Raw genomic sequence first — 26,161 nt, forward strand, 5'->3', positions numbered from 1 at the left:
GTACTTCCATCAGAAAATGGTACTTCCCAGATCATTCAGAAGTGTACTGAACAACAGGGGTCCCAACACAGATGGAGGTTTTCACTGGTTCCTACACTTTGTGTCCTAACTTTTAACTAATTAATCCGGCTCAGACTTAATAATTTGATTTATTAGTAAAATGATCCCTTTCATTGGATGGCAGCTTACTTTAAGGTTCTTTTGTGAGGAACCTTTGTCAAAAGCTCTTTGGAGATGCAAGTACACTTGTGTTGCAAGAAAACACTACTCTCTGAAATCCCTTGTGTGCTCATCTTAATAAGGTCCCTAACTGCAAGCACTCACATTTTTGCTCAGCTTGAAAAGGATTTGGCAACCTGGATAGGCAACGACAGGAGAAACCAGAGAAGTGGATAGTTTTTTCAACCCTAAAACTGCTGAATTTTCAACCTTTTTTTTAGCTAATGCCTTCGAGTCTGAATAGGAGATTGTGGGATATTCAAAAATCACTTAACAGCCTGGAACCTTTCACACCATCCTTACTCCCTGCTGTGAAGCCGAACAAAACATCCCTTGTAAAGAACTCTATATTAGCATAGAAATTGTTCCTTCCACTGCAAGCATTTTCCTGTGTTTAGGCTAGTTAGGCAGTTTAATATGTAAAAACCCAAAATAAAATGAATGCTCATGTGTATATGCACTGCAATTCACAGGGACAGTAACGGATTAGGCATGCTGATTCTTTTATTTCCTTTCACTTAGTAGTTTCCTTAAAACTGTTTCACATTTCTGATCCTTCTGATTCTTGCTTCCCTCTCTTCCTAGGCAGTACATGGTGCTACTGCCCTTTCTGATACACACAGATTCTTCTGAGAAAGTCTGTGTTCAGCTGACCCACCTGAATGAGTCTGTGACACTGAGTGCCACACTCGAGTATCAAGGGGAAAACAGGAGCTTGATTGATGATGTGGTGTCAGAGGAGGACGTGTTCACCTGCATCCCTTTCTCTGTGAGTATCTTACCCATGTGGGATGATCCCTTGTGTTTATTGCTATAGCATATCAGATCTAAACAGCCCAGAAATGAGAAATAAGACGTTGCAATCAGAGACTTCTAAGCTAAACCAAACAAAAAATTAATTTGATGTGGACAACTGACTGTGGTAACCTTATTAGGAATAGTTTTACACCATTATCAAATTCTGTGTCCCACATATTTCTATGCATGCATGGCTTAGAGAACTCTTTTTGGGATCCTTCATCCTATAATTTTGACTGACAGAACATACCCCATGTTTGTTTGAGCTGTGTAAGCCTCAGAGGTAGAACAGTTAAGTGGAAGGAGAACTGGAGCTGGAGAATCGTTAAAGACAATGAGGTCAATTAGGTCATTTTTCTCCTTTTGGAGCTTACTCATGATTGTTTCCTGTAGATGGCTGGTTGGTGAGTAATGTAAGCAACTGGTCCCACCCTCTAAATAATTAATCTGGGTTAATTTCCATTTTAATAAATCATAGGATGGAACAAGACCAGATTCAATATTTCTCTAAGGAAAGTATATAAATGAAAATATAAAGAAATACAAATGAAGGAAGGGAAAAGGCTTCCAGTATTGGAAGGAGAAAGAGAAGCATGTAGAAAACTCAAGGAAATGGAGAAGATCTATCATTTCAACAGTTCCTGAAGGAAAAAGGATATTTTCTTGAGACAGAGGAGACAAATCATGTTTCTCTCTTGCTTTCAGAACTAAGTCTTTGGTATTCCTTTAGGGAACTTTTGGACCTAGCTAATACTCAGTCCTTCAAAGGCTTAGTGCAACGGGATGAATTAGTAAAGCAGTTCTCCTCTTCGTTTTCCTTAGCTTCCAAAATCCAACAGCACATCAGTGGCATTTCTCACTGTGATGGTGAAGGGGGCAACACTGAGGTTCAGAAGCCGCAAGTCAGTGCTAGTCAAGGATTCTGAGAGCTTGGTCTTCGTCCAGACAGACAAACCCATCTACAAGCCCGGACAGACAGGTACGGGGAATTGCGTTGGTGTTGACTCTGACAGCAGAAAATCTTTCAGGATTCATTCCCCAGAGGCCCCACACTTTTATTAAAGTTTTCAGACTTCTTCATGGTGGGAGTTAAAGCACTCAGTAAATCTTATTTCAGTCAGCTGAGATCTAGGACATGTGGTACCTTCATCATTCCTATTCTCCATCCTTCAGGCACAGCATCTCAGCCAGATGTAGGCATAGGCTCAGATTCATTTGACTCAACTAGAGGCACGAATCTGGGATGACTTCAAAGCATAGTCTCCCTTGGCTGCACCTGAATCAACAAAGCAGGACAGGCACTCCCAAGGGACAATTCAGTTCAGCCAAGACCCAATTATCCTTTTAAATTTATCTGCCTCTCACCATCTGCAAAAGAAAGAGCCTGAAGTAATTGCTTCCATAACTTAGAGACCTCAGTTCAGAGCCTGTTGATCCATGGAATGAATCTGAGTTATAAATTACTGAAACAGTGACATTTCCTGGTAATGGCTACAAATTTAACAGTGGAATTTCCTTCTTTTCCATTACACTCTTCAGTTCTGTTTCGGATCGTCTCTCTGGACAAAGACTTCTACCCGCTGAATGAGAAGGTAGATCCATAATTCCTTGTTGTAAACCAGGAGGCTTAATTCCCAATTAACACCATTACTGTCATCACTCAGAACCACTGAAGACAACCTTTAAGGCATATGATACTTTATTACTCACACCATCCTTGACCCATTCCATATCCTGTCCTGGGACAGACTCCACCTGCCTCTACTGACTGAGAACCACATCCCCTTTTTCAAAAGGATATAGGTGTTTAAAACCAGATCTGCAAAGGATGTATGTGACTGCACATGTAGGCAGGGATCTCCTTACTGAAAAAATTAGTGCAACAAGTTTCCATTGGAAGTGACTGATGTGCAGTTGTTTCTGCAGTGAGTACAACCACATGCTTAGAGGCAGAGAGAGCAGCATGACAAGGTCTTGGTTTTACGGAACAGGTCGGGGTTGTAAGTCCGCCTTTTAGTTTATTTGGCAATTAGCTCCTCATGCAGATAAGTTCTTTAAAAACTCTTACTTCATCACATTTTCATACTGTGGTAAGACAAAGAAGCTGGGGCTCTAAAATATTATAGAAGAGATTCCCTTAACCATCAAGAGCTATGGAAATAGAGCACATACATAAAAGGAAGAACCCAAATGACCCTTAGAAGGTTATTCTTCTGCCCTTCAGTCCAAATCTGGGAAATACTTCCATCCATATGTAACTAATATTTCTAATGCTGATTTTCCTTTGTTTTTTCCCCACAGTTTCCATTTGTGTATGTTCAGGTGAGTGGATAAACACATGTCTATTATCTCAGCAGAATGTGCAGGCACAGAGGTAGTACTCTCCAGCAGTGGTGTAGTCAGGCTGAGGTGCAAGGGAAAAAACATGGGCACATGACCTTTTTCCTTTGTGTAAAGGAAGGCTGAGCAGTTGGGCATCAAATAAGTTCCAACAGTGGTTCTTTCATCAGGGAATATGCTGTAGGAGCAAAACAGTTAAACAGTGCAAGCCATGCTGTGAACAGAAATCTTGCCTAGAGGTCATATAAGAATGGCTTATTCCTCTTGCCAGGCAGAACTAAGATTTTGTGTCTGCCAGGTATGGTTGACACCACAGAGCTATGTTAAACAAACTAGCAAAACAAAAGAAATAAAATCATGTAAGTAGAGGTCCCCTATCTTCCCAAGCATGCCCTTTTTGTCTGGTTTTTGTTTGTTTGTTTGTTTGAGGTTTTTTGTTTGTTTGTTTTTGTTGTTGGTGGTGGTGGTTGGTTGGTTTTTTAAACAGTTGAGCTTCAGTGACAGACAAAAGTTAATAGGAAGGATGTCTCTGTCAATGATTCAAGTACTCACATTGTCAGCTGAGAAACCAGAATTTACAATGATTATCTGGGACATCTTCTAGTGGAAAACTGATGGGAAGGACCCAGCGATGGACCCTGAAGCCATGATAACAGCACAAACAGTGCTGAAATTAGCATGCACAAATGTTATGTTGGTTTGTGTGATTATGGGTCCTGTGTAGTCAGCTTGTCATTGCTCCTTGCTGCTTGGGATTGCTGTCGGCATTCTGCACCGTCTCTCTCTAGATCTGGGGCTGTTGTCACAACAGGGAAGGCAGAAGATGGGCCAAAACCAGGCTATGCTCCTGTCAGGGTGCTTTCACTCTCTCTTCCCATCAGCAAACTTCCAGAACAGAGCTGCAGAACTGGTGGGCCACTGGTCGTCTGTGAATATTTGGAGAAAGAAGAGTAAGAGAGCGTGTGTTGTGGGACTGCAGGGGGAGAAGGGCATTTCAGAACTAGCTTCTGCTGAGGCTCTCCCATGAGGTTGTGGAACAGGTCCTTTCCCTTTCAGTTAAATGATACTTGACCGATTCCAGGAATTTCATTAAAGAAGCAAGAAGAAATAAATTCTTTCCACTACCTCCAGAAATCCCATCTGTCTTTGCCTAACCAGCTGAATAATTTCATAACCTTTTCATTATTTTTTTTTTGTCAGTACCAATCAAAGGCTTCACTTCCAAATCACTATGAAGACCATCCTGTGTTTTCAGCTCCAGCCTGTGAGGCACGGTGTTTGTCTGTGCTGTTGAAGCCAGTTTATGTAGGCCTCATCCTCCAGCCCCACCATCTTCCTCAGTTCTCCTTCTCAGTCCAGCACTGCCTTTTGTTTGGCTTTCACAGATGTCTACAAGGCAGTCTTGTAGAGTGGGAAACTCATCTGGCAGCAAATTCACCATTTTTCTCTAGGGTTTTTTTTGCCAGATCAGATCTGACAGTGCAGTTTACCACGTGCTTGCATGAAATTTGGACTGGCCCAAAGGAAAGGGTGTCACGAGTGAAGAAAGGTGGTGGCTTACAGTCAGCAGTGCTAAGGAAATAAATGTTCATCAGTCTACACCCTTAATGTAACTAATTCATCATAGTCAGCCACAGAGGCAGAAGTTAGTGTGAACCTTATATTTCTGAACTATTATCCTGACCTATTGCTTCTGTCATAAAAAAAAGAAAAAAAATCCACCTTTCTGAGGAAAACCAAACAAACTGACTTTCAGGCCTTCCCTATAAATACATTGCAGAAAAGGCAACAAGTTCACAAGCCCATCTGCAAACATTTTCTTGAATTCCTCTTCCAAGGAAGACCAGTGGTGTCCCTCACAATAAGTGGTGAGCTTTTCAGCAAGGTTGAAAGGTGACAATGAAGATGATTTGGTCAGAGCTGTGGGATGTGTTTTTCTGACAGTGCCTTTCTCCTGAGGTGCTTCTTGGGAAGAAGACCCCCTCTTCTGACCCCTGACCAGTGACCTCCAATGGGGGGATGTCATTCGCATCCCCTTTTCCCTAAGCCCTGAGGTAAAACCTCAGTGAAGTAAATGCACAGTCACATATCTTGAGCCACCTGCCTATCTAAAGTAAACAGACTTTTGGTGACAGCCAAGGTACAATGCAAAGAGCAGGGAGAAAATGAAAGACTGTAAACATTAACCATCCTGATGAGGAGACTGGAAAAGGTGCATGAAACTATGCAGCACCACTCTACTGGTTCAATGGCTTTTGCAAGAAATTTGGGGCTGAGCTGATGAATTTGGAGCATGGCCTATTGATAGTCAGTTCATAATGAGCAATACTCAGCTGTAGTAGTGATGAGATTTCAGCTCCAGCATTAGGAGTGGAGAGAGATAAGAAGGGAGAGCTCTCAGCTGTATGCACATACTTGGGAAATACTTTCCTCTGTTCCTATCCCCACTCCCCCACCCCACCACAACCTTTGGACTCTTACAGATGTACACTTCTCAGTCCCATAGATAGATCAGTTGTCTCATTCCTCAGCAGATTATGCACTAGTACCCAGACAGTCTCTATTCCAGGCATGGAAAAAACACTTTTAGCAGGCTGTATAGCAAGTGAAGAAGACTGAGACTTACCTCCTGTTATCCATATCCTTGTCTTGTTACCTTACCAGTCTGTTTTTCCCAGCTTCCTGGCCCCATCCTTCGTAAGCACACGGGTAGAGCTGAGGGGGAGACAACACAGGACCTCCAGGGTTTAAAAGCTTTCTTGCATGCTAGTTCTGTAGAACTGACAGGTAAGTGCTCACAGATCCTCACAGATTATTGAATAATTACAGGTAGGCATTTCCCAGCCAGGATGTATATACTATCCACTGTTCTGTCCCTGGGACTCTCCTGTGCTGTCTTGTACCCTTGACTTATCTTCACCTGCAGGATCCCCAGAGGAACCGCGTGTACCAGTGGCAGGGGGTGGAACTAGAGGCTGGCCTTACACAGCTCTCCTTCCCCCTCACCTCGGACCCCATCCAAGGCTCCTATAAAATAGTCGTGCAAAAAAGCTTCTCGTCCCATGTGGAGCACTCCTTCAGCGTGAAGGAATACGGTAAGCAGAGGAGTTATGGGATGTGAGGCTGGCAGCAATGCCTTTTACTTTGACATCTCAATTTGGGATTTCCTGGGAATGGCATGGAGAAGGGAGGGACTGAATACATAGGCAATGGGGTTCAGAGGGGCTGACCCAGAACGTGCAGAGTATCAGAGGTGGTTGCTTGCTTTATGGCATCTCTGCAACCTGCCTGAGCTTCTGTTTGCTTATAGTGCTCTTGGGAGTACAGGGTCTGACAGGCTTCCTGTGAATGGCTTGAGGGACCAATTTCATTTTACTTTGTTTTAGTCACTTTTCAGTCCAGCAGCTCGTTGCAAGTAGCACTAGATACAGAGTGAGAGATTACAATATTTTGGTGACCCTATTTCACATCTCTCATCATCTGCATTAGTTTGGTTTTTCCACTTGTAGTCCTCTCTCATTTTCCTCTTCTTCCTTGTTTCTGAAAAAGCTTAGAAAACATGTTTGGTAGAAAACTTCAGTTTAAAGAAGAACAAATGTTACCAGCAGACAAACAGTCTGGTGGTAGAGACTGAGTAAGGAGAAATGTGCTGCCCCAGGGAGTATTCTAACCTCCAGTTCTGTAATAAAACTTCTCTAGCGTTTGTTAGATGTGTACTCTGGCTAGGCTGTGCATGTTGGAGGTGGCTGCTTGGCCTGTGCTCCTCACTCCCAAGCTCCACCTGCCTGTATATAAAGCCCAAATAACCCAGTGCATTGCTCAGAACCTGCTCTTTCTGGAATACACAAGGTACAACCCAAAGAAGATTGTCACTGAAGTCCATGGGTGCTTGCTTATTTGGTTTAAAGTCAGGTGTGGTGGCTAGTATGAACATGGTGAATAATTTGAACACAAACCAGGTAATAGGCTTCAGCCTGCCATAGTGACAGATGGGTTGTGCTTCCTCCCACAAAGATAATTTTGGAACTCTGCCCCACTCCCCCCAAAATCAAAGATGTATGTCTCTTTCTTAGCCTCACACTAAACTTATTTTTTCTTTTATTTGTTCTTTAGTCTTATTCCCATGAATTTCCCCTGTTGCTAATTCTCTTATAGCCTTTTGAGGAAATGTGCCCTGGAGTGGAAACATTGCACTTTGGCTCTCATCCTAGAGGCAAATTTATGTCTAAACTGTATAACTCGGGGTTGCTTTCCAGTTCCTGGGTCTGCATGCGTACCCTCCCTGCTCTTATTTCCTTCCTCTGTGAAAAAAACACTCACGTGCAGCACCTGGAAGCAGGCCATTACATGCTTCAGTTCAGTCCTGGACTTGAGTAGTTGGGGCTTAGGGTTGCAGGATGCAACATGAGAAGAGGGATGTAACTTAATACTCAAGAACAAAACATGCTTTTTACTTGCCACCCTTTATATTGGGCTTTTTTGCTGCCTCATCCACTTGAAAATGTAGGTAGACCTGAGTGTCCACGGCTAGATTCACTAGAACTGTCTGGACATGCAGGACAGTTTCACATTACGTATTAGTGAGCCTAACAACAACTTGGGATCTCCAGAACAGTAAGAAACCACCAAGAAAATAAATTATTCAAGCCTTTTCAATGCAATAAATTACAGAGGTGGAGAATGTGCTGCTCCAACTCTTGGTTGCAAATTATGCATTGTGAAACATGGAACACAACACACAGGACAAGTGTGTCCTTCTGAATGGCCATATGTAAGGGGTTTACACAGCTGCCTGATGCCAAGGGGATCACATGTGCATGTGCTGCAAATGAGGGAAGGTTACAACCCTCCTTAATTCCCTTTAGACCCAAACAGTGGTGAAGACTGAGAAAACCTAGGGAAGGTGTAGCAGAGCTGTACTAAAGACCATGGAGAGGTGATTGTTCATATTAAGATGATCCTGGCTCTGTGTTTGGGTTGCTGCATAGTATACAGCTCACCTTCACTCTTGTCATATCAGACTTTCTCTCTCCCACCTAGTGCTGCCCAAGTACGAGGTCCTGGTGAAGCTGCCCAAGATGATCACTATTAAGGACAAGGAGCTTCCAGTGTCCGTCTGTGGTTTGTGAGTCACAGAGCTGGAGTAAATCTCTCTTTCTCATCCTACACTCCTCTTTTCTGCTGAGGACCCAAAGAAGAACTGGGGAAGGCTTTTCATCCTTTTCCCAGACATGTAGTGCAGGATCGTTCCACCTTATCAGGCCTGAGCCTGCTACTTGGCCTGAACAGTCAAAATGAAGGGTCTTCTCTGTGTTCCTTAAAAGATAATGCCAAACTAATCTGCAGGTCTCTCCTACCAGTTTATGGTACATTTTCTTTTTCTGTCTTTACATTTCTTCAGTTAGAGTTTCTCTGCCAATTCTGAATCCTCAAATACTCAGAGCTATCAGATCAGACATCATTTCAACAGGTGGTGCAAACCCAGTGTTCTCATTTTTAACTCATAAATTGCTCCTTCTGAGCCCCTGGTTGCCTTTCTACTTTTGCACGGAACCCTGAGCAGTTTGTGATACAAGGATACTCCTGGCTGAGTTAACTTTCTACAATCTTTTTCTGCATTCCTGCAGAGACCTCCTACCTAGAATAGATTTGAATGGATGATGAAAGAATCTGACCACAGACTTGATGGAAATATAATCACTAGATTCATTAAAATATCAAATTAGTCAGCCTTTAAGAAGTAATATTAGGAAGTCATCCACAGAGGTCTTTAAGGAGATGTGTCTGAGCGTGACTCTGACTGTCTCATCATCTAATATATTGTTTAACATTTTGTGATTAAAGGTACACCTATGGGAAACCTGTTCCTGGTTTGGTGAATGTCCAAGTGTGCCGGAAATTTTCCCATTCTTCTTCAAATTGTTATGGAAAAGAAGCAGAAGCTGTATGTGAAGAATTCACTAGGCAGGTGAGTCCCAAGCTTAAAATGTAGGGATCTTTCTTGCGGATAACAGGCAATGTTGTCTAAGGGAGGTCAAATTTGTGACTGTTGGGAGACAGCAGGACATCAGAGACAGCACTCTGCCCAAGGAAAAACAGATGTTCCAGAGTAAGGCATGCTTAAGAGGTGAGTCATTAAACTGGAAACAGAATTGATGAAGAAAACCCCACAGCTGAAATTCTGACCCCATTGAAACTAGTGACAATTCTCCAGTTGTCAGCTCTGAAACTGAGAAAAGGGTCTGTGAAAGAATTTTGCAACTGTGGGAGCAATTGGCGGGGAGCAAGGAGCAAAGAAGATTAGCGGGAAACAAGAAGGCAGTATTGTATATGGGTCAAACACAGGAGAAAGGAGAAAGGACAACAAGGAGAAGAGTGAAGACAACAGAAGAAACAGGAAAAAAAAACAGAACTAATGTAGGATCTTGTTAACAAGGAAACCAGTGTGTGCCTTGGAGAAGTGAGTATCAAGTACCTCACAGAACACAGAAAATGTGTGGATGAAACACTAGGAAACAGACAAGTTTTGGTCTTGGAGACAACACTAGAATGTAAGGCTGGGATTTCATGAACAGAAGTTAAGCATGTTGGATTTGAGGTGTCTATTCCTGTCTCACAGGCACCAAATTTGTTCACAGAATTCCAATTTTCTTTCCAATCCCCTGCTTAGGCAGACGCTCGTGGGTGTGTTTCTGGTGTAGTAAGGACCAAGATGTTTCAGCTCCAGCGGAGAGGATATGACATGAGCATTGAGGTACAAGGCAAGATCACAGAAGATGGCACAGGTATGTACCACATGGAGATGGCAAAGTGATGGCAGGCCATAACAGGAGGGCCTGTCAAAGATGAAGAAGGTGGAGTAACATGTCTGGAAATGCTGCTTTTGCTTAATAATCTCTCTTTACTGTGCCTCCTTTCAGGAACAGAGATGACTGGAACAGGCTCCTGTGGAATCACATCTATCATGAGCAAAATCAGCTTTGACCTGCTGGACTCTCAGTACAGACCAGGGATCCCACTCTTTGGGAGGGTAGGGAACTTCTTCTGAGACCCTGGACAGTGAATGGCATGGCATAGCAAACTCACAAATGCATAATCCCAGCAGATGGAATAACAGTGTGTGCAGATGACATGGTCCACCTTCCTGTGCCTTTGCACGGGCAGATAAATTACTGATAGTTGAGGCACTCTAACAGGCACATGGCCCTGAATCTCCTGGCAGTCAGCCCAGTAGACAACAGAAGGCCCGTTATTCTGACACATGGGAATAACATCAGAGAACAGCAAGCCTGGGCCATTCCACAAGGGGACATTACCTAGGTGCAAAAGGGGACCAAACCACAGGTAGGCATAGTGACCTGCTCAACAAGGGCACAGTCCCACGGTACCCAACCAGACTGAGCAGAGCAGGGTTGGTTCTACCAGCAGTCCAGTGACCACCAGACAATGTGAGGTCATGAGTCAGGGCTGAGCTCAACCGAGGAAGTCCCGTTAACCAGATGGGAATGGCAGGAGAAAGAGCTGAGTGTAGGTCTACCTCCAATGTAGCTTTAGTGAAGGACTGGGGCAAGGCACTAGTCTGAACTTACAGTTCCTGAACCAAGAAGCAGATGATAGATGGTGGAGGTCCCAAATGAGGCTGATCAGGGGAATGAAAATCGACTGAGGAACTTGGGGCCCTGACAGATAATTTCCCTGGGCCAATTAGATGGTTTGCTGAGAATTTTATCAACTACTGCTTCAGACATTTCAGGACTCACCTCACACATTTCCACATTCATGTCTTTTTTTCTTCTCTGCAAAGAAACATCCTGCCTGGCAAGGAGGAAAAGAGGGAAAAGGCTTTCAGACTTGGGAATTGTTTTCTGTTTCTGGTCTAAAACCTGAAGTTTGCTTTTGCTCTGTTAGGTGAAACTGGTAGATGGCACTGATGCTCCAATTGCCAATGAAACCATCACAATTTCTGTGGATGGAGACAAATACAAAGGAAATTACACTACGGATGAGCAGGGACAATCCTGGTTTTCCATAGACACTACCACCTTCACACAAGCCTCCCTGGAAATCCGAGTGAGTGATAGAGACAGGGCAGAGAGACTGGGGTAAGGCTCTTTCTTACCAGCAGGGGAAATATCTATCCACGGGTTATCAGTCTTTCTGCCATCGGAAAACAAAGCAATTTTCTTGGCAGGTCACGTCTCTTCTCTGTCTCTCCTGTGCACACTCTTTACCTTCTTCTAAGAATGGGAAATATAGAACATACCCAGAATTTTTCTGTGGACTTTCATGTGACTTGTTACCTGGGTTTGGTCAGCTATTAAACTTTTATTCTTTGCTTTCAGGCTGATCATAAACCTGAACTGAACTGTTATGACAACAACTGGATCACACCTTCATATGAGCATGCCATGCGTAGAATAAGTCGGTTCTACTCCCCCAGTAAAAGCTTCCTCAAAATTGAGCCAAAGCCTGAGACATTAAGTTGTGGCTCCCCCACAGAGATCCATGTGCACTATATCTTCACACCAGAGGCCATAGAAGAGCAGAAGAAAATCGTCATTTACTATTTGGTAAGAATTATTGGTGGTTACTTTGATCTATGGTCACAGAGAGCACTGTGCCATACATAGCCGCTTTCCACGCTGAGCAACCACAGCACTGCTATATGGTCAGTCCTTAGCCAGTAAAGACAGAGAAAGTTTGAAATGGAAAGCATGGCCTGTGGCAATGGGATTTAAACACATTTCCATAATGTTTCTAATGTTGTCTTCTGTGTGCAGACATGGGTAAGGGTGTACACGTTTTATTAAGGACAGAATAGAGACAAAATGTTGATGCACAGAGCACTGTCTTGGGCACAGCCATACAAGATGCACTTCATAATACTCCACTCCCGGTTTCCCCCTTTACAAATTCTGGTTTATATATGGTCACAGCTCAGAAACCAGCACTCTACAAGAAGATGAAAGATGAGGAAGAAAGCTGTTTCCTACTCAGTTTTGTCCTTTGGTAGTCATCTGACCACTGAAACTAAAGCAACTCGTCTAACTACAGTACCAAAAAAGCCCAGTAAGCTTAGAGCTTAGGTCGTATATCAGGCAATGATTGAAAGTTTGGGATATCACAGGAACTGGAACAGAGTATAAAATACTGGCATCGAAGTACCACAAATTGGTTCATTTGCGGGGCCAGAGAAGATAGACTTTTTCAGCTGTGACTGAACAATGATCTATCAGTTTTGCTTGGGAAAACAGGAAGAATCAGATGAATATTTGAACAGAACTTCTTTCCCCCTGAATTTGTTTTTCTGGTCATGCAATTTAATGACATTGGCAGAAGAAATGAGAGTAGTCTTGGAGAGCTAGAAGAAAACAGTGGAACAGATAGTCATGTTCTGATGGATTGTACAGAACATTGGGGTGAGGCTTAGACTGAGATTGCAAAAAAGATAATAGAAACCTGTGGCAGACATGTCCATGTGCTTATTTTCAAGACTGCTAACAACAAATTGAAGCATAAGATTCCTGTTTATTCTGGTAGCCTGGGAAAGCTGGTCTTAAGTATTTACATTCAGCAGGTAACCAAACAGCGAGGGAACTTACATTTTTATAGATGTGGATCCCACAATATGAAATTAAACTATGGTGTTATGAAATAGATATCCTACATGGAAATTAATTGTATAAAAAGTGGTTTTGACTGTGAAAAAGGAAACATTTTCTAGAAATTAGGAAATTGCAGGTAACATTCAGGCTGTTGCTTACTGTCTGACTTCAGGTACTTTATTCAAGCTTGTGTTATTTACAGCCTGGGCTCTTCTATTCCATGTCCGTGTGAGTTATGAAACTAGTCCGGACAATGTTTTTCTCCAGGCTGTTTCACAATGCAACTGAGAGTGGAATGTGTAGAACTTTTGATCCTCAGTGTGTTGCAAATTGCTAGAAATGTGCATATGACCTCCAAACTTATGTGTGCTCAGAGGCAAAGCCTATTTGAACTTGGTCTATATATGCAATATGTACAAAAGGGAAACCAGGTCTGACCAATGAGGAAACAATGGTCCTCCTAGAAGTGAATATTTCTGTCTCTAAAGACCCAGTAAATTCCAGTCTGGTGCTTGCTTAGTATCTTCTTGTTTTTGCTCACCATTGGCAGTGCTATTCATACTCATACTCTACAGTTAATCCAGTGAATGTTCATTCTCCTTCCCTGCAACACCAGTAGTGACAATTACAGGAAGATTTCTCTGTCACACAGGTGATGGCCAAGGGAGGCATTGTATTAGCAGACACCTATGATCTGACTGTGAATCCTGGAGATGGTGAGCAGAACTGTGCATTTTTAGCATATCTGATGACAATTCGGGGATGGGGGGACGTAGAGAAATTATTTCAGTTCAAACATAAAATGTGTTATTTAAATGAAGTGGCTTGGGTTAGTTTTGTTTTCTCTGAGTTCTGTCAGGTGCTATTTTTTGACAAGAAAATTTTAGAAAATTCAACAAAAAATATGCATAAAGTTTTGGTCATTTTTTCCTCAAACCAACATTTTCTGCTGACCACTCTACCCTGTTCAGATTGTGGATGCTTACCAGTGTTGTGAGACTCATATCTACAGTGAGCAGGAAGAAAAGCATGTTTCCTTTTATTTATCTCTCACTTTCCTTCATTTTTTTGGTACTGTTTCTCCCTTATAAGCATGCAAACACATATACCTATATTCTAACCAGTACATTTAATTTTATTAATATAAGTGTTCAAGGGTTACACATTTCAGTAACTGAGACTGGCTATGATGCATCTTTAACAGTCTTTTGACAGTGAGACAAGGGAGACATTTTAGAAGCCTCTGAGAAGGAGTTGCACTGCAGTGAGTGTAGACAGGATATGGAAGGATGTGAATCATGGTGTTGCATGTTAATAGAAAGTTCTGCATCCTTACTAGTAGCAGTGACTAAGCTAACACCCTGGCTCATATCAAGAGATATTCTATCACCTTGTCCAGACTGTGACATAAAGCCCAGGCCCATCTAGAGAGAGCCTTTCAACATAGAGGAGCATTTTCTACTGTGGTTGGAGTGATAGTTTGGTGTTCCAGCTAAATGCTTGCTTAGCAGTAACTTCACAAAGTTATTCTTTCAGCCACTCTGCAACCTTGACTGCTGCCACCCATTACAACAGTCCCTTATTTCTGTGGTTTTTCCCTCATCTATTTTTTGTGGCCTGCAGAAGATCTTGGAACTTGAGGAAAGAAGGGATTGGGAACACCAAGAAATTATGCCAGATGTTAACTGGCAAGAATCTAGAAAGCATGTTGAGGCCCACCAAACTCATCTCATTTAGCTATTACACAATCACTGTTTGAATGTAGGTGTCTTCAGTGACAGCCATAGACTCTTGTCATGTATCAGTATTCCTTGACTTTTTTATCTGGGGAAGGCAAATGCATATACTGGAACTTCTTGTATGCTGCTTAGCCTTTTTTCTCTTTGTTAGGTTATGGGACATTTCAATTGACCTTCCCTGTTGAGGCATCAGTTGCTCCCCTGGCACGGATGCTTGTTTATACCACTTCACCCAGTGGGGAAGTCATCGCCAGTTCAGCAGATTTCCAGGTTGAACATTGCCTCCCCAATAAAGTGAGTATAAGTCAGGATTTATGCAATCCACGTTTGTCTTGTGGCCAGTAGTTCAGTTATGAGTTCCAGAATGGAGGCAGAATTCACAATGGGCTCATGAAGTGGTCTGACCGGATGTTGAATGAGGATTAGTGGCTGAAACTCCAGAATAAATTACAAAGCCATAACTGTAAAAAGTGGAGCAACACAGAACAAGAAAGACAATCACTGGTGGATATTAATTACATTGGTCAAAGCTGAATATATAATAGAAGAACTGCAAGGCACTAGCAGAGCTCAGTTCACAAGGCTAGATGCTTCAGTATAATAGCATGTAACAGTGTTTAGACAAGTGGCTACTTTAACTTCCTTTTTGGGTTGCAGGTCAGATTGAGTTTTGTACCCAAGGAAGGTCTTCCTGCCTCCAACACACGCCTGCAACTGCGTACCTCACCAAGGTCCCTTTGTGCCCTCCGTGCTGTGGACAAGAGCGTTCTCCTTATGAAGCCTGAAGATGAGCTCTCTCCCAGCTCTGTAAGTCTTGGCTATTTCTGCTAATGAGCAAGTACAAGAACCAACCATATACCTATTAACACCACTTTAGACATGGGGACATGTATTTTTATAGTTGTATATACTACACTTATTTTTTAGAAGCTGGCTTTTATCAATGGAGTGTTAGGTAGTGTCTGTGTCCCTGTAAGTGCTGACCTGCACATTTTTGCCTGGTTGTTTGCATTTCCCCAGGTGTACGAGCTTCTCCCACTGAAGGAAATGCGGGGTTACAGCTTCAAGGACTACTACCTGGAAGAAGATAATGTAAACCCTTGTGTGTCACTTGACAACATGTTATTAAATGGATTTGTCTACGTACCCATTTCTCCTGATGGCGAAGGTGATGCCTATGACATTCTCAAAGTAAGTAACAGCCTTTCATTTTTCCTTCTTTTTCTTTTTTGGAATTCAGTCTCTTCACCTTTCTTGAATGAATTTTTAATGAACTTTTCTCTGAGCTTGCTAAATTTTGTATGCAAGACAATAACCAGGCCCAGGTCCTGCATCTATGTAGCCCATCATTGGTACCTGAATGCTTCTCTGAAACATTAAAACTTCGAAAGGTCTCCTCCTTGTTCATAGAGATACCTGCAAGTGGGCTTGAGTAAGGCAACAGTCCTGAGAAGCGACCTCGCATGCCATAATATTAGAAACACTTCCTCAGTTATGCATACTCTCTCTCTGGTGTAGATAGATGTTTACTAAAGTGCCAGTTACTTTGATAACACATATATCCACCTATACCCATCTAAAGAGTCCTGCACAAGACTTTTTGGGTACTCTCAATCCAATGTTTTTCACACATGTCGTTTTCATCCAGGCAGATGTCCACAAGGTAGACCTGTGGCCTTAGCTTTCCATCTGATCATGCCAGGATTTAGCCTTAGTATGAGTGTAACATGATAAAGCCTCAACATCTGGGTTGAACCAGTCTATCTGGCATCTATATACAACCCTTTGTTATTCTTATCGATACCAATAGTTTATTTTCAAAAGTGTGCTTGCATATTTTTGTTCTTCTCTTTGTTTACTAGGAATTGGGCTTAAAAGTCTTCACTAGCAGCAAGATCCATAAGCCTGAAATCTGCCAGCATTACCCAGGACACATGATGGAAAGGAGTTACACTGGTTCTAGTACCTTCTTCATTTTACCTCCCACACAACTACCTAAAATTTACCACCCTGCTTCTTTCCTTCCCTCTACTTCTTTGAATATTAATTACACCAAGCAGATCAGATTCTGTTCAGATATGCTGATCTAATTCAGGATCACTCCCTTCTGGGCTCAGTCCTGAAATATGAAACTGATACACCTCTGCCTGCTTATCCCCAGCTAGACAGATGTGCCTGGCTACAACTGTGTGTGTTCAGCAACTCCCATACCAGCCACTACAGCAGGGATCCTGTAGGCACTAAAACAGTCTGCCAGCACAAAGTAGTGGCTTTTTTTCCCATCAGATCTGAGTCCAGCTGCAGAAACCTAAAAAGAGTGTCTCTGATTCTAGGTAGTCACATCCTAGCAATAACTAGAGCAGCAACTAGGGCAAAAGCGGGCCAAGACAAATGAGGTGTTACCGTTCTGTGGGTAGATGTTTTACCACTGGAGGCTGAGAAATTTAGTTCTGTTCCCAGGTTTCCCACTCACATGACTATAAGAGGCTGGGTAGGTCATGTCACTTCTCTGCAGCTTCAGTGACTGTGAAGATAGAATAATGATATTACTTTTTTTTCTTTTCTGAATAGTTCTGAGATTAGAAAGGCTATATAAAACACTCTTACCTATGTCGCTTCCAGTCACTGACTTTTCTGGTGCAGTATCCCAGTTCCCGTTAAAAAACAATAGGTTTTTGGTCTGATGACAGATTCTAGCCTTCTATTCATAACAGATCAGATGGTTTTGAAATGCAGGATTTGTCTTCAGAGAATGGCCTGAGACATCTGGCTGCTTTTAGAAGATATAAAGTCTTCCAAGGCTGATGAAAAGCCTTTCATAATGCACAACACAATGCAACACTGTGAGAAAGCATCTCCTTGTTCTGGAACTGTTCATTTGCTAATGGCCAGAGATGTAAAGACCCATATTCATCTCAAAAGAATCTTAGATGGAGGTGAAAAGGACTAAGTGTGGCTTCTGTTTCTGGTCATGTATAAACACAATCAATTCTTAAACCCAATTTCATAAACTATGTGCAGCTGCAATATCTAGAGGCAGTAAGTTCTACATTTGACTTTGTATTGTAGTAGAAATGTACCCTCAATAACATGGCTCCTTCGGCACTGCTGGGTTTGCTGGCAGTGGGGGAAGAATGCTCAACCCCATCCAATCTCCGTAAGAAGAGCAGCAACATTAAGAAAAATGAAATATTTAGATGACAACAGAGAAATACATTTGTTTCCTATTGCCAAGGTTTCAAAGTTTTTCTTTCAATTTTAAAATTTTAGCTAAGAATAACCACTACCCAGAAGGAAAGTATCCTCCTGATTTAGAATGGAGTTTGACATGTCTTTTCCTTCCTTCCATCCTTGAACAATCTTGCTAGTCACTGCAATGAATCTGCTTGAAGATTTAGACTATGAAATAACAGAACATATTATTGCTGACAGTCCCGTGGAGACCGTCCGGAAATACTTCCCTGAGACATGGATCTGGGACATAGTTTCAGTGAAGTAAGTGTTTATGGGAATGCAGAGTGTGGTCAAGAGGGCAAAACCTCAGATGATATTTAAGCCTCAATGGAAGTATCAGTATTTCAGTGAGAGGAGTATTTCTAGTAGATAGAGGGATTTTTCAAGGTCACTAAGTATAGGATGCTTCGGGAAGACATGTGAAAGCCGGTGCCCATATCCCAGCTGGTCAGCAGTTTGCTGTCAGCAGGTGTTGTTCAGTAGGCTGAAAAAAACAGAGATCATTACCAGAATATAACTGAAATTTTGTTATCTGTCGCTTGCCAGCTCTGACGGAAATGCTGATTTAGATGTGACCATCCCTGACACCATCACCGAGTGGAAAGCCAATGCCTTCTGCACTTCGGCAGACACAGGCTTTGGCCTGTCCCCAACAGTGTCCCTCAGAGCCTTCCAGCCCTTCTTTGTAGAGCTCACCCTGCCCTACTCTGTGGTGCGTGGTGAGTCCTTCACGCTGAAAGCCACCGTTTTCAACTACCTGACCGCCTGCATCAGGGTAAGAGACAGTCACAACTTTGCTCAGTCTGACAGTTTAGGGAAGGCTACAATGGGCCACCTATACCATGGCTTCCCAGGCCAGATGACTGATCTCTGACTATAATTTCATGTAGGTGTGTGTATGTAGGAGTTCTTATTATTATATATACTGAAGGGGGAATAAGGTTTTCCAACAAAGTTTTGAAAGCTGTGTTTGATTCAGAACACAAAGCTCTGCTGCTGAGGTCTCTGGCCTTGTCATCACAGATTTATGTCGCCTTACAGAAATATGAAACTTGGGTTATTCACAGATCACAGTGTCATTGCATACCCATACGGAAACTCCACATTCACCAGAGTGGATACCTGGGTTCAGCCTTTAGTCTTATATCATATAAACATCTCACAAAGTATCACACCAGATTTGCTGGAATATGTAGGCTTCCTGTGTTTTAGTGCATCTGCCCCTAAGTCACTGAGCAGTGATAGCTTCATTATTCTTATCTGCATTCTTTCACCAACAAAAAAGACAAGAGGGAATTTGGGAGGTGATTTGAAGAAAATCTAAATCACCTTTGCTCAATCGTTTAAAAATACGGTTTTTTATTCTAAAGGGAATGAAGCTGAAACAATAAAGAGCACTGAGCCTTTGCTCACACAACTGATCCATGCTCTCCATTTTCCTAGAATCTATTTCCTTTCCAGAGATACACATCCTGTTCTCTACACTTACTTCCCCAATCTCTTACAATTGTACCCATCTCAGTCTTTTCCCACCTTATCACCTAGTTCTTGCTGCGCAATGTCCATGAGGTGCTCAGTCCCACAGCATAACCAACTCCACTACCCATTTCCATGTACCACACTGTCTCCAGTTTCTCTGCAGTTCCGATGTTCATGACACCTCTCTGTACAAACAACAGGTCCGTGTGTCTCTGGCTGAATCCACTCATTTTGTGGCTAAACCAGTAGAGAAGCAAGAAGAATCCTACTGCATCTGCGTGAATGAAAGGAAAACTGTGACTTGGGCAGTAACACCAAGATCTCTAGGTAAGAGGCCAGATAACAAGAAAATACTGGGATCAGATATCTGTGGATGACATCAGATCATTGGTGTGAGGAGCTACGTGTCTCCAAACCTGTCTGGAAGGACCTTGTGTATGCCAGAAGTGAGAAGTCCAGCCCTGCAGTTGAGACACTACACTGGGATGCAGTTTCCAGGTCCTAAACAAACTGTTTAAGTGTTATGTGCCATAGTTTCCTTAACTGCCATAGTTTCCTTAACATTTGAACAGAAATCACGAATTCCCTATGCAAGTAAAGTGCTCAGACATTACTGTTGTGGAGCTGAGAATGTCTTAGCTTAATGTGGCTGGGTCTGAAATACCTCAATCAAAGACTGCTTTCTGTGAAGCCTTCCAGAATAAGACTGACTAACAAGACCTGCACCTCCACTACTCTTCTTGCTGATGGACTAACACCCGCTAGGGTGGCCATCACGAAGGAGGTGGCCTGGAAGGCTGCAGCTGGATCAAGATAAAACACTGTCTTGAGTTTAGTTCTCCCCTTGGAAAAGCTTCTCTGTAATGCACCAGAGAGTAACCAGCACAATCACAAACTCACATTTTCCTGGTGCTGCCCAGCAGGGCTGGCTGACCCTTGTTTCCTACAGGGCAGGTGGAGTTCTCGGTGAGCACTGAGGCCCTGCAGAACCAGCAGCCCTGTGGGAACGCCATCGTGGAGACCCCTGAGAAAGGGCGGAAGGACACGGTTATCAGACAGCTGCTGGTGGAGGTATGTGGGCTGCTGAGTTTGGTGGCACAGAAAAGGAATAATAATTTCATGCTCCACGGCAACAGTTGTTGTATGATAAAGTTTTTCTGGTTTAGCCGTGATAGCAACAATAATGGTTTGTGTGACTCTTATTCTGCTTGCTTTTATAAAAGAAACACTGATCAATCTCACACAGCCTAATAGAGCCCATAACTCATAATGTTGCCATCTCATAGTAAAAGCAGGGTATTACATTACATTATGGGACAGACATAAGGCAAGCAAGAATGACAGATTTATCCCGGATACATCATCTGGGAGATAAAAGAGAACTCCTTAATTTTACCTGTAATAAATCACAGGGGTAGGTTGCAAATGGAAGACTTGCCAGAAAACTTCCTCCAGCACATGGCCAGTTCTCTGGAATATGGAGCAATCATCACAGTCTACAAATATTTCCAAACAAAACTACCATCATTGTTCTAAATCACTTTTATTACATTTTCAAGGGTGTTCAAAACAGTATGAACTATTTTTTTATTTTTTCAGTCTTTTGTACATTTTTTTTCTTAAGCAGTGTTTTGCAGTGATAAACTACAGCTTTTCCCATGATGAATAGCCAGTCATAAAATTAATCCACAGTGTAAGACTCCCTGTGATATTAACAGCAAACTAACTTGTTGTATAGTGAAATCTATATAATATCACATCATAATATTGTCAATCCTATGCATGACAGGAAGGAATAATCATATTTAACAAAATTATAGTCAGGAGTAATAAATAAAATTGCAACTCCTTACATTGCAGACATTCCAATTTTCAGCAAGGCAGAACTAGGATTCATGTAATATACAACTTCAGAAAATGTTTTGCTAACCTGAATGTAATGATGGGACAACAATCCTGTTGTGCATTTTATTTTTTTTTATTTCACTTATTTACAAATGAATTTGATTGTAGAGTGCATTTTGTGTATCAGGGCACAAACAGCTGTTTAACGTTTCAGAAAACCTTCCTAATTTCATGTATGCCTTCAGGAAAAAGAGTGTTTACTTTGTTCTTTGAAAATCCTGGAAGATCAGGACCGCAAAGCCTTTTCTCCCAGATGGCAGAGGAGTGAATATAACAATAAGCAAATGACTTGTGTCAGGGTGTCTTGGAGATTACTGGTTTTAGCCTGTTAGTGTAATGAGGTAATTAATCTACAGCAAGCCCTGACTAGATAGAATCAGAGATTAGCATCCAAGGCTAAACAATTAATTAGCAGGGGTGGATACAGTGTAACTTGCTCGGGGTGCAGCTGCATTGTCCCAGACACATGGATGTCAGTACCCCCTGCAGCAGACAGTGCATCCCGGGGAGAGAGACAGGAATGTGCCAGAGCCCCCAGGACATCCTCCTGCCCCTCCGGAAACCAACCCTTGCTGAGACCTAGTTGGGAAACAGGATGCTTTTTCACCCAGGAATTTCTCAGCTGGAAGGGAAAATCTCTCAAATAGTTATAGTTTGTATGTTTTAATTTCCTGTTGAAATGTCAAAATCAAACAAAACAATGGGTTTGTCATTTAGTTGCATTTCAGAATGACATAGTGAAACAGACAAGAAGGTGCCTTTTCAAAACAGAAGCATTTAGTTCTGTCATATTTTACCCCCAAAAGCTTTTTCTTTTTTCTTTTTTTTTCCTACTCTTTTAATCTTTCTCTGTTTTTTCATACTGAAGAATGAGAGACAATGTATTTTAACTGTATGAGAAAGAGGAGGTAATACCATTGTTTACATGATGGAAAAAATTTCAGCTGGCAATAGTTGGGAACCAATAATGAAGTGGTGGCAACTCTCCTGTTTGGAGATTTTAAAAAAAAAAGATGTGGGTATCTCACTGAAATAAACTCTGACAAAATATGTTTTCTAGTAAATATTGGATTACTGTGTTTTACGCAAAACATTTTCAACCAGCCCAACAGAAAACAGGGCTTCTTTTCTGACTTCAAAAATTAGGCTAGAAGTTTTTGAAACAGAGCGACACAATCACCAGTTGACTGGCATGTATTTAAATTTGGGGTGTTGTAACATCTCACTTATGGGTCCATAGAAGTGCTCTAGTCACCTGTCAAAGCTCTTGCAGACATATCCTATCAGTGTCCCAGGCACTCAGCCATCATCACAGTCTGAAGAGTTCTGAGAGACTGCACCAAGGTGGGCAGCACCTTGGAAGACAAAGCCCTATGACTCTATTAGCACTGTCAGTAACATCATCTTGCACGTTACCCACATCATAACTGTGAAGCTGCAGGGCCTCTTTCAGTAATAAGAAAGGAAATAACATGTATTAAATCTCATGCTCGTAATTAGCCAATATGTTATAGTCCTCAATTATCCTCAGTTTAGCACACAAAGGAAAATCTTTGTAAGTGATTTCTAAAAATTTTCAGTACAATCGAATTATTACAACAGGAGAATTTATAAGTATTTCATTTTCTTAGAGTCCCATTTAGTTTCCCTCTTAATATTTCTTCCTTTTCCTTTTTGTTGTTGTTTCTCATTCTTTGCTTTTTTTCTTGCCTTTTTCCTCCAAGCCGGAAGGGACTGAGGTGGAAACTACCTACAACTCTGTGCTCTGTGCATCTGGTAAGAGCCTTTTGGTTTCTAAGACTTTTTTTGCTGAGGTAGAGACTAAAGACAAAGGGAGAAGACAAGGCTGGTGAATGCTCCACTCTGAGAAGAAAGGTGTAGGGATCTGGTGAATTTGAGCAAACTAGATGTATGTTCAACTGGTAGTGAAACTAATTCTTCCTAAAGCAGAAGAGCTGAGGCTATAAAAGTATATCTCTCAGGAACTGAGGTTGGCCAGGTCTCTGTAGAGAGAGAAAATCTGGGATTTAATAGTGTTATCTCTAATGTCTTCCATTCAATGGGTATAAAATCACAAACCAGACCCTGCAGTAAGCTAGGTCTGTCCACCAAAGCAGAAGTGGCCAGATAAATAGGCTGGAAAGTGTATTTATTGGTCAAGGCCAGCTGCCATGTAGAAGTCTGTCAGTCTGTGTGTGAGGGTATTGGAGGGAAGCTTTCACAACAAAATTACAGATGAATAGATTTTTTGAAGGCAGGAAACCCCTGTGCAGGGGATGGTGTTTCACCCTCTTAGTTGCTAGCCATGCATGTAGATATATCTGGATCTGTAACCAAATTGATCTGGTTTTTTATCCCAGAAAAGTCAGTGTCAGAGCCAATCTCGCTGGTTCTCCCTGAGACTGTGGTGGATGGCTCAGCCAGAGCTTATTTCTCAGTGCTAGGTAAGTGAAGCATTCTTAAAGTGTCATGTGCTATTTTTAAATACTGCCATGTTTCTTTGGGCTGTACTTACTCTACTGGTAAGCCTTGAACTGCGCTAATTTACACTGGTAATTGTCTTGTTCCCCAGGTGACATCATGGGCACTGCCATGCAGAACCTGTACCAGCTCCTCCAGATGCCATTTGGCTGTGGGGAGCAGAACATGGTCCTGTTTGCACCCAACATCTACATCCTGGACTATCTGAACAAGACAGGGCAGCTGAGTGAGGAGGTTAAATCCAAGGCCATCAGATACTTAGTGAGCGGTGAGCTGGGACATGGCTTTTGCTTCTCTGTTCATTCCTTCCCTTGGCAACTGAATAAGGACGCTATTGGCCACTGGTATGTATGATTGGTGGAGGCTGTCCTGGTGCGTTCTCTGGAAGGGAAAATGGTACTGTGGTAGGCCAGGTATATATAATACAATATCTATAAGAGAGAATCCTGTTCTCACATGGAGGTGCAGCGTGAGAGAGGACAGCAACCAAACAGGAACATAGAAGAAGACCAGGACTGGCAATAACTCAACAGTTCTCTCCACAAGAAAAGGGATACATGAAATCTTAATACATAAATCAGATTGTAACCATTAAACATGGCAGCTCCTTACATAGATCTCAAACCCTCCTTAGGATTAAGATTTAGAAAGCATCACTTCACCTTTGACTAGGCCAGAATTTTAACACACCAGCTAGGACGTGTTGGCAGACATAATGCCAGTATATATGGACATGGTGGGTATCTGCTGACTAACAAGGGACTGGTTTTACTCAGTTATTTCACATAAAAATTGCACTTCCTCCAAGGAAAATTATCCTGTTTTCTGCATCCCCATCCTGTGTGGGGCTCACCTTTGTATTCAGTTCCCCTCTGGGAACCATTTCCCCATTTCTCTCAAGTCTGGGATACATGTACCTCTCCTCATCAAGCCTAGGGCAGAGAGTGGCAATGATCACAGATACCCAGTTTCCAGGTGTTTTAGGAGAGAGGAAGAGCATAAGGATGGAGGTACTCAGAGCTGTGGGTTTGCCTGAACCTCCATTGTAACACTGAGCAGTATAGCTCATACTTGTGTCATTAGAAGGGGTACACTCTGTCCCATCTCTGCTACATGTCCTTGAAAAGTAATGTGGCAACTAAAATATTCTTCCACTCTTCATTTCAGGGTATCAAAGGCAATTGAAGTACAAACACTGGGATGGTTCTTATAGCACCTTTGGGCCCCGTTATGGGCAAGCTGGCAATACCTGGTAAGACTTCAGTACCACTGGTTTTTCATTTCTGCTTTTCATGCCCTCTCTTCCTTCAGTGTTCTCTTGTGCGTTGTGGAGGTTGAAATGGAGGTAGAGATGAAATTGTAATAATAACAGAAAAACCACATGGGATAATGAAGCAGGGAAAGATGCTAAAGGAGATGCCTTTTAGGTTTGCAGTGCTACACTGATAGATACTTACCTCCTCTGACACCCTTCTTCAGCTCAAGTGAGGGTGACCTGCAGAATGCCCTAGCTAGTTCTTGTTAGCAGAAGATGCTGATGAATCCCTAGAGTGCCACTGCCTACCAACCTGCAGCCCCCAGGGCTATGAATGGCAGGCTACATTTAGCCTCAGACCCTATGTCACTGAGTCACTAAGCTAGCTCACAGTTTCCAGCCAGCCCACTGTGATGGAGTCCTGTAGCCTCTACTGCTTTCCTCCAGAACAATGATGCCTACAAGGGCCCTCTGACCTCTGATGGATACAGGGGCTACTCAGAATGTCTCAGTTCCTTCTGTCACTTTCAGGCTCACAGCCTTTGTCCTCAAGTCCTTTTCCCAGGCCCGGCCTCACATCTTCATAGATGAGAAGCACATCCAGGATGCTTTGGTCTGGCTCACTCAAAAGCAGAATGAGAATGGCTGTTTCCGCAGTTCTGGGACACTCCTGAACAATGCCCTGAAGGTAATATGGCTGCTTGGTTGGCTCCACATGGGCTTTGTCTGGCTGGAACTTGACCATAAGTCATTCTGGGATGAAAAGAGCTATTTCAACACTTGTGGGTTGGGAAGCAAGGGGTAGTTGTGTATGTGAGCTATCACAGAAGCAAGAAGAAGCCATCAGCCTCTTCTGAAGGACTTACCATGAGAAAGAGTCTAGGAAGAATTTGTCCCTGCAAGATGTAGATAGGTAGCACAGGGAGAAGCCAGTGGTGCTGTGTGGGATCAACATCTACTTTTGTGGTTTGCTGCAGGGTGGAGTGAATGACGAGGTCACGCTGACAGCCTACATCACTATTGCATTGCTGGAGATTCCTCTGCCTGTAACTGTATGTGTCTGCACCCCAACCTGAGCCACAAATGGTACTAACCTGCCCTACTAG

General features: G+C 42.5%; 1 protein-coding gene across 1 annotated transcript in view; it reads left to right on the forward strand.

The window, feature by feature from the left end:
- The window catches only part of LOC135987761 (alpha-2-macroglobulin-like), a 41,419-nt gene that overhangs the window by 4,599 nt on the left and 10,659 nt on the right, over positions 1-26,161 (forward strand). Inside the window, 26 exon segments of the mRNA XM_065632906.1 lie at positions 805-988; positions 1,840-1,996; positions 2,557-2,609; positions 3,319-3,339; positions 6,284-6,452; positions 8,398-8,482; positions 9,202-9,325; positions 10,028-10,142; positions 10,278-10,387; positions 11,266-11,427; positions 11,700-11,927; positions 13,615-13,678; positions 14,853-14,995; positions 15,359-15,508; positions 15,722-15,892; positions 16,564-16,663; positions 18,070-18,196; positions 18,482-18,710; positions 19,615-19,741; positions 20,364-20,485; positions 23,044-23,095; positions 23,680-23,763; positions 23,892-24,068; positions 24,968-25,052; positions 25,587-25,743; positions 26,033-26,107. Of these exon segments, the coding sequence (XP_065488978.1) occupies positions 805-988; positions 1,840-1,996; positions 2,557-2,609; positions 3,319-3,339; positions 6,284-6,452; positions 8,398-8,482; positions 9,202-9,325; positions 10,028-10,142; positions 10,278-10,387; positions 11,266-11,427; positions 11,700-11,927; positions 13,615-13,678; positions 14,853-14,995; positions 15,359-15,508; positions 15,722-15,892; positions 16,564-16,663; positions 18,070-18,196; positions 18,482-18,710; positions 19,615-19,741; positions 20,364-20,485; positions 23,044-23,095; positions 23,680-23,763; positions 23,892-24,068; positions 24,968-25,052; positions 25,587-25,743; positions 26,033-26,107 (3,271 nt within the window).

The sequence above is a fragment of the Caloenas nicobarica genome, chromosome 1 (assembly GCF_036013445.1).
Source record: "Caloenas nicobarica isolate bCalNic1 chromosome 1, bCalNic1.hap1, whole genome shotgun sequence".
Lineage (NCBI taxonomy): Eukaryota > Metazoa > Chordata > Aves > Columbiformes > Columbidae > Caloenas > Caloenas nicobarica.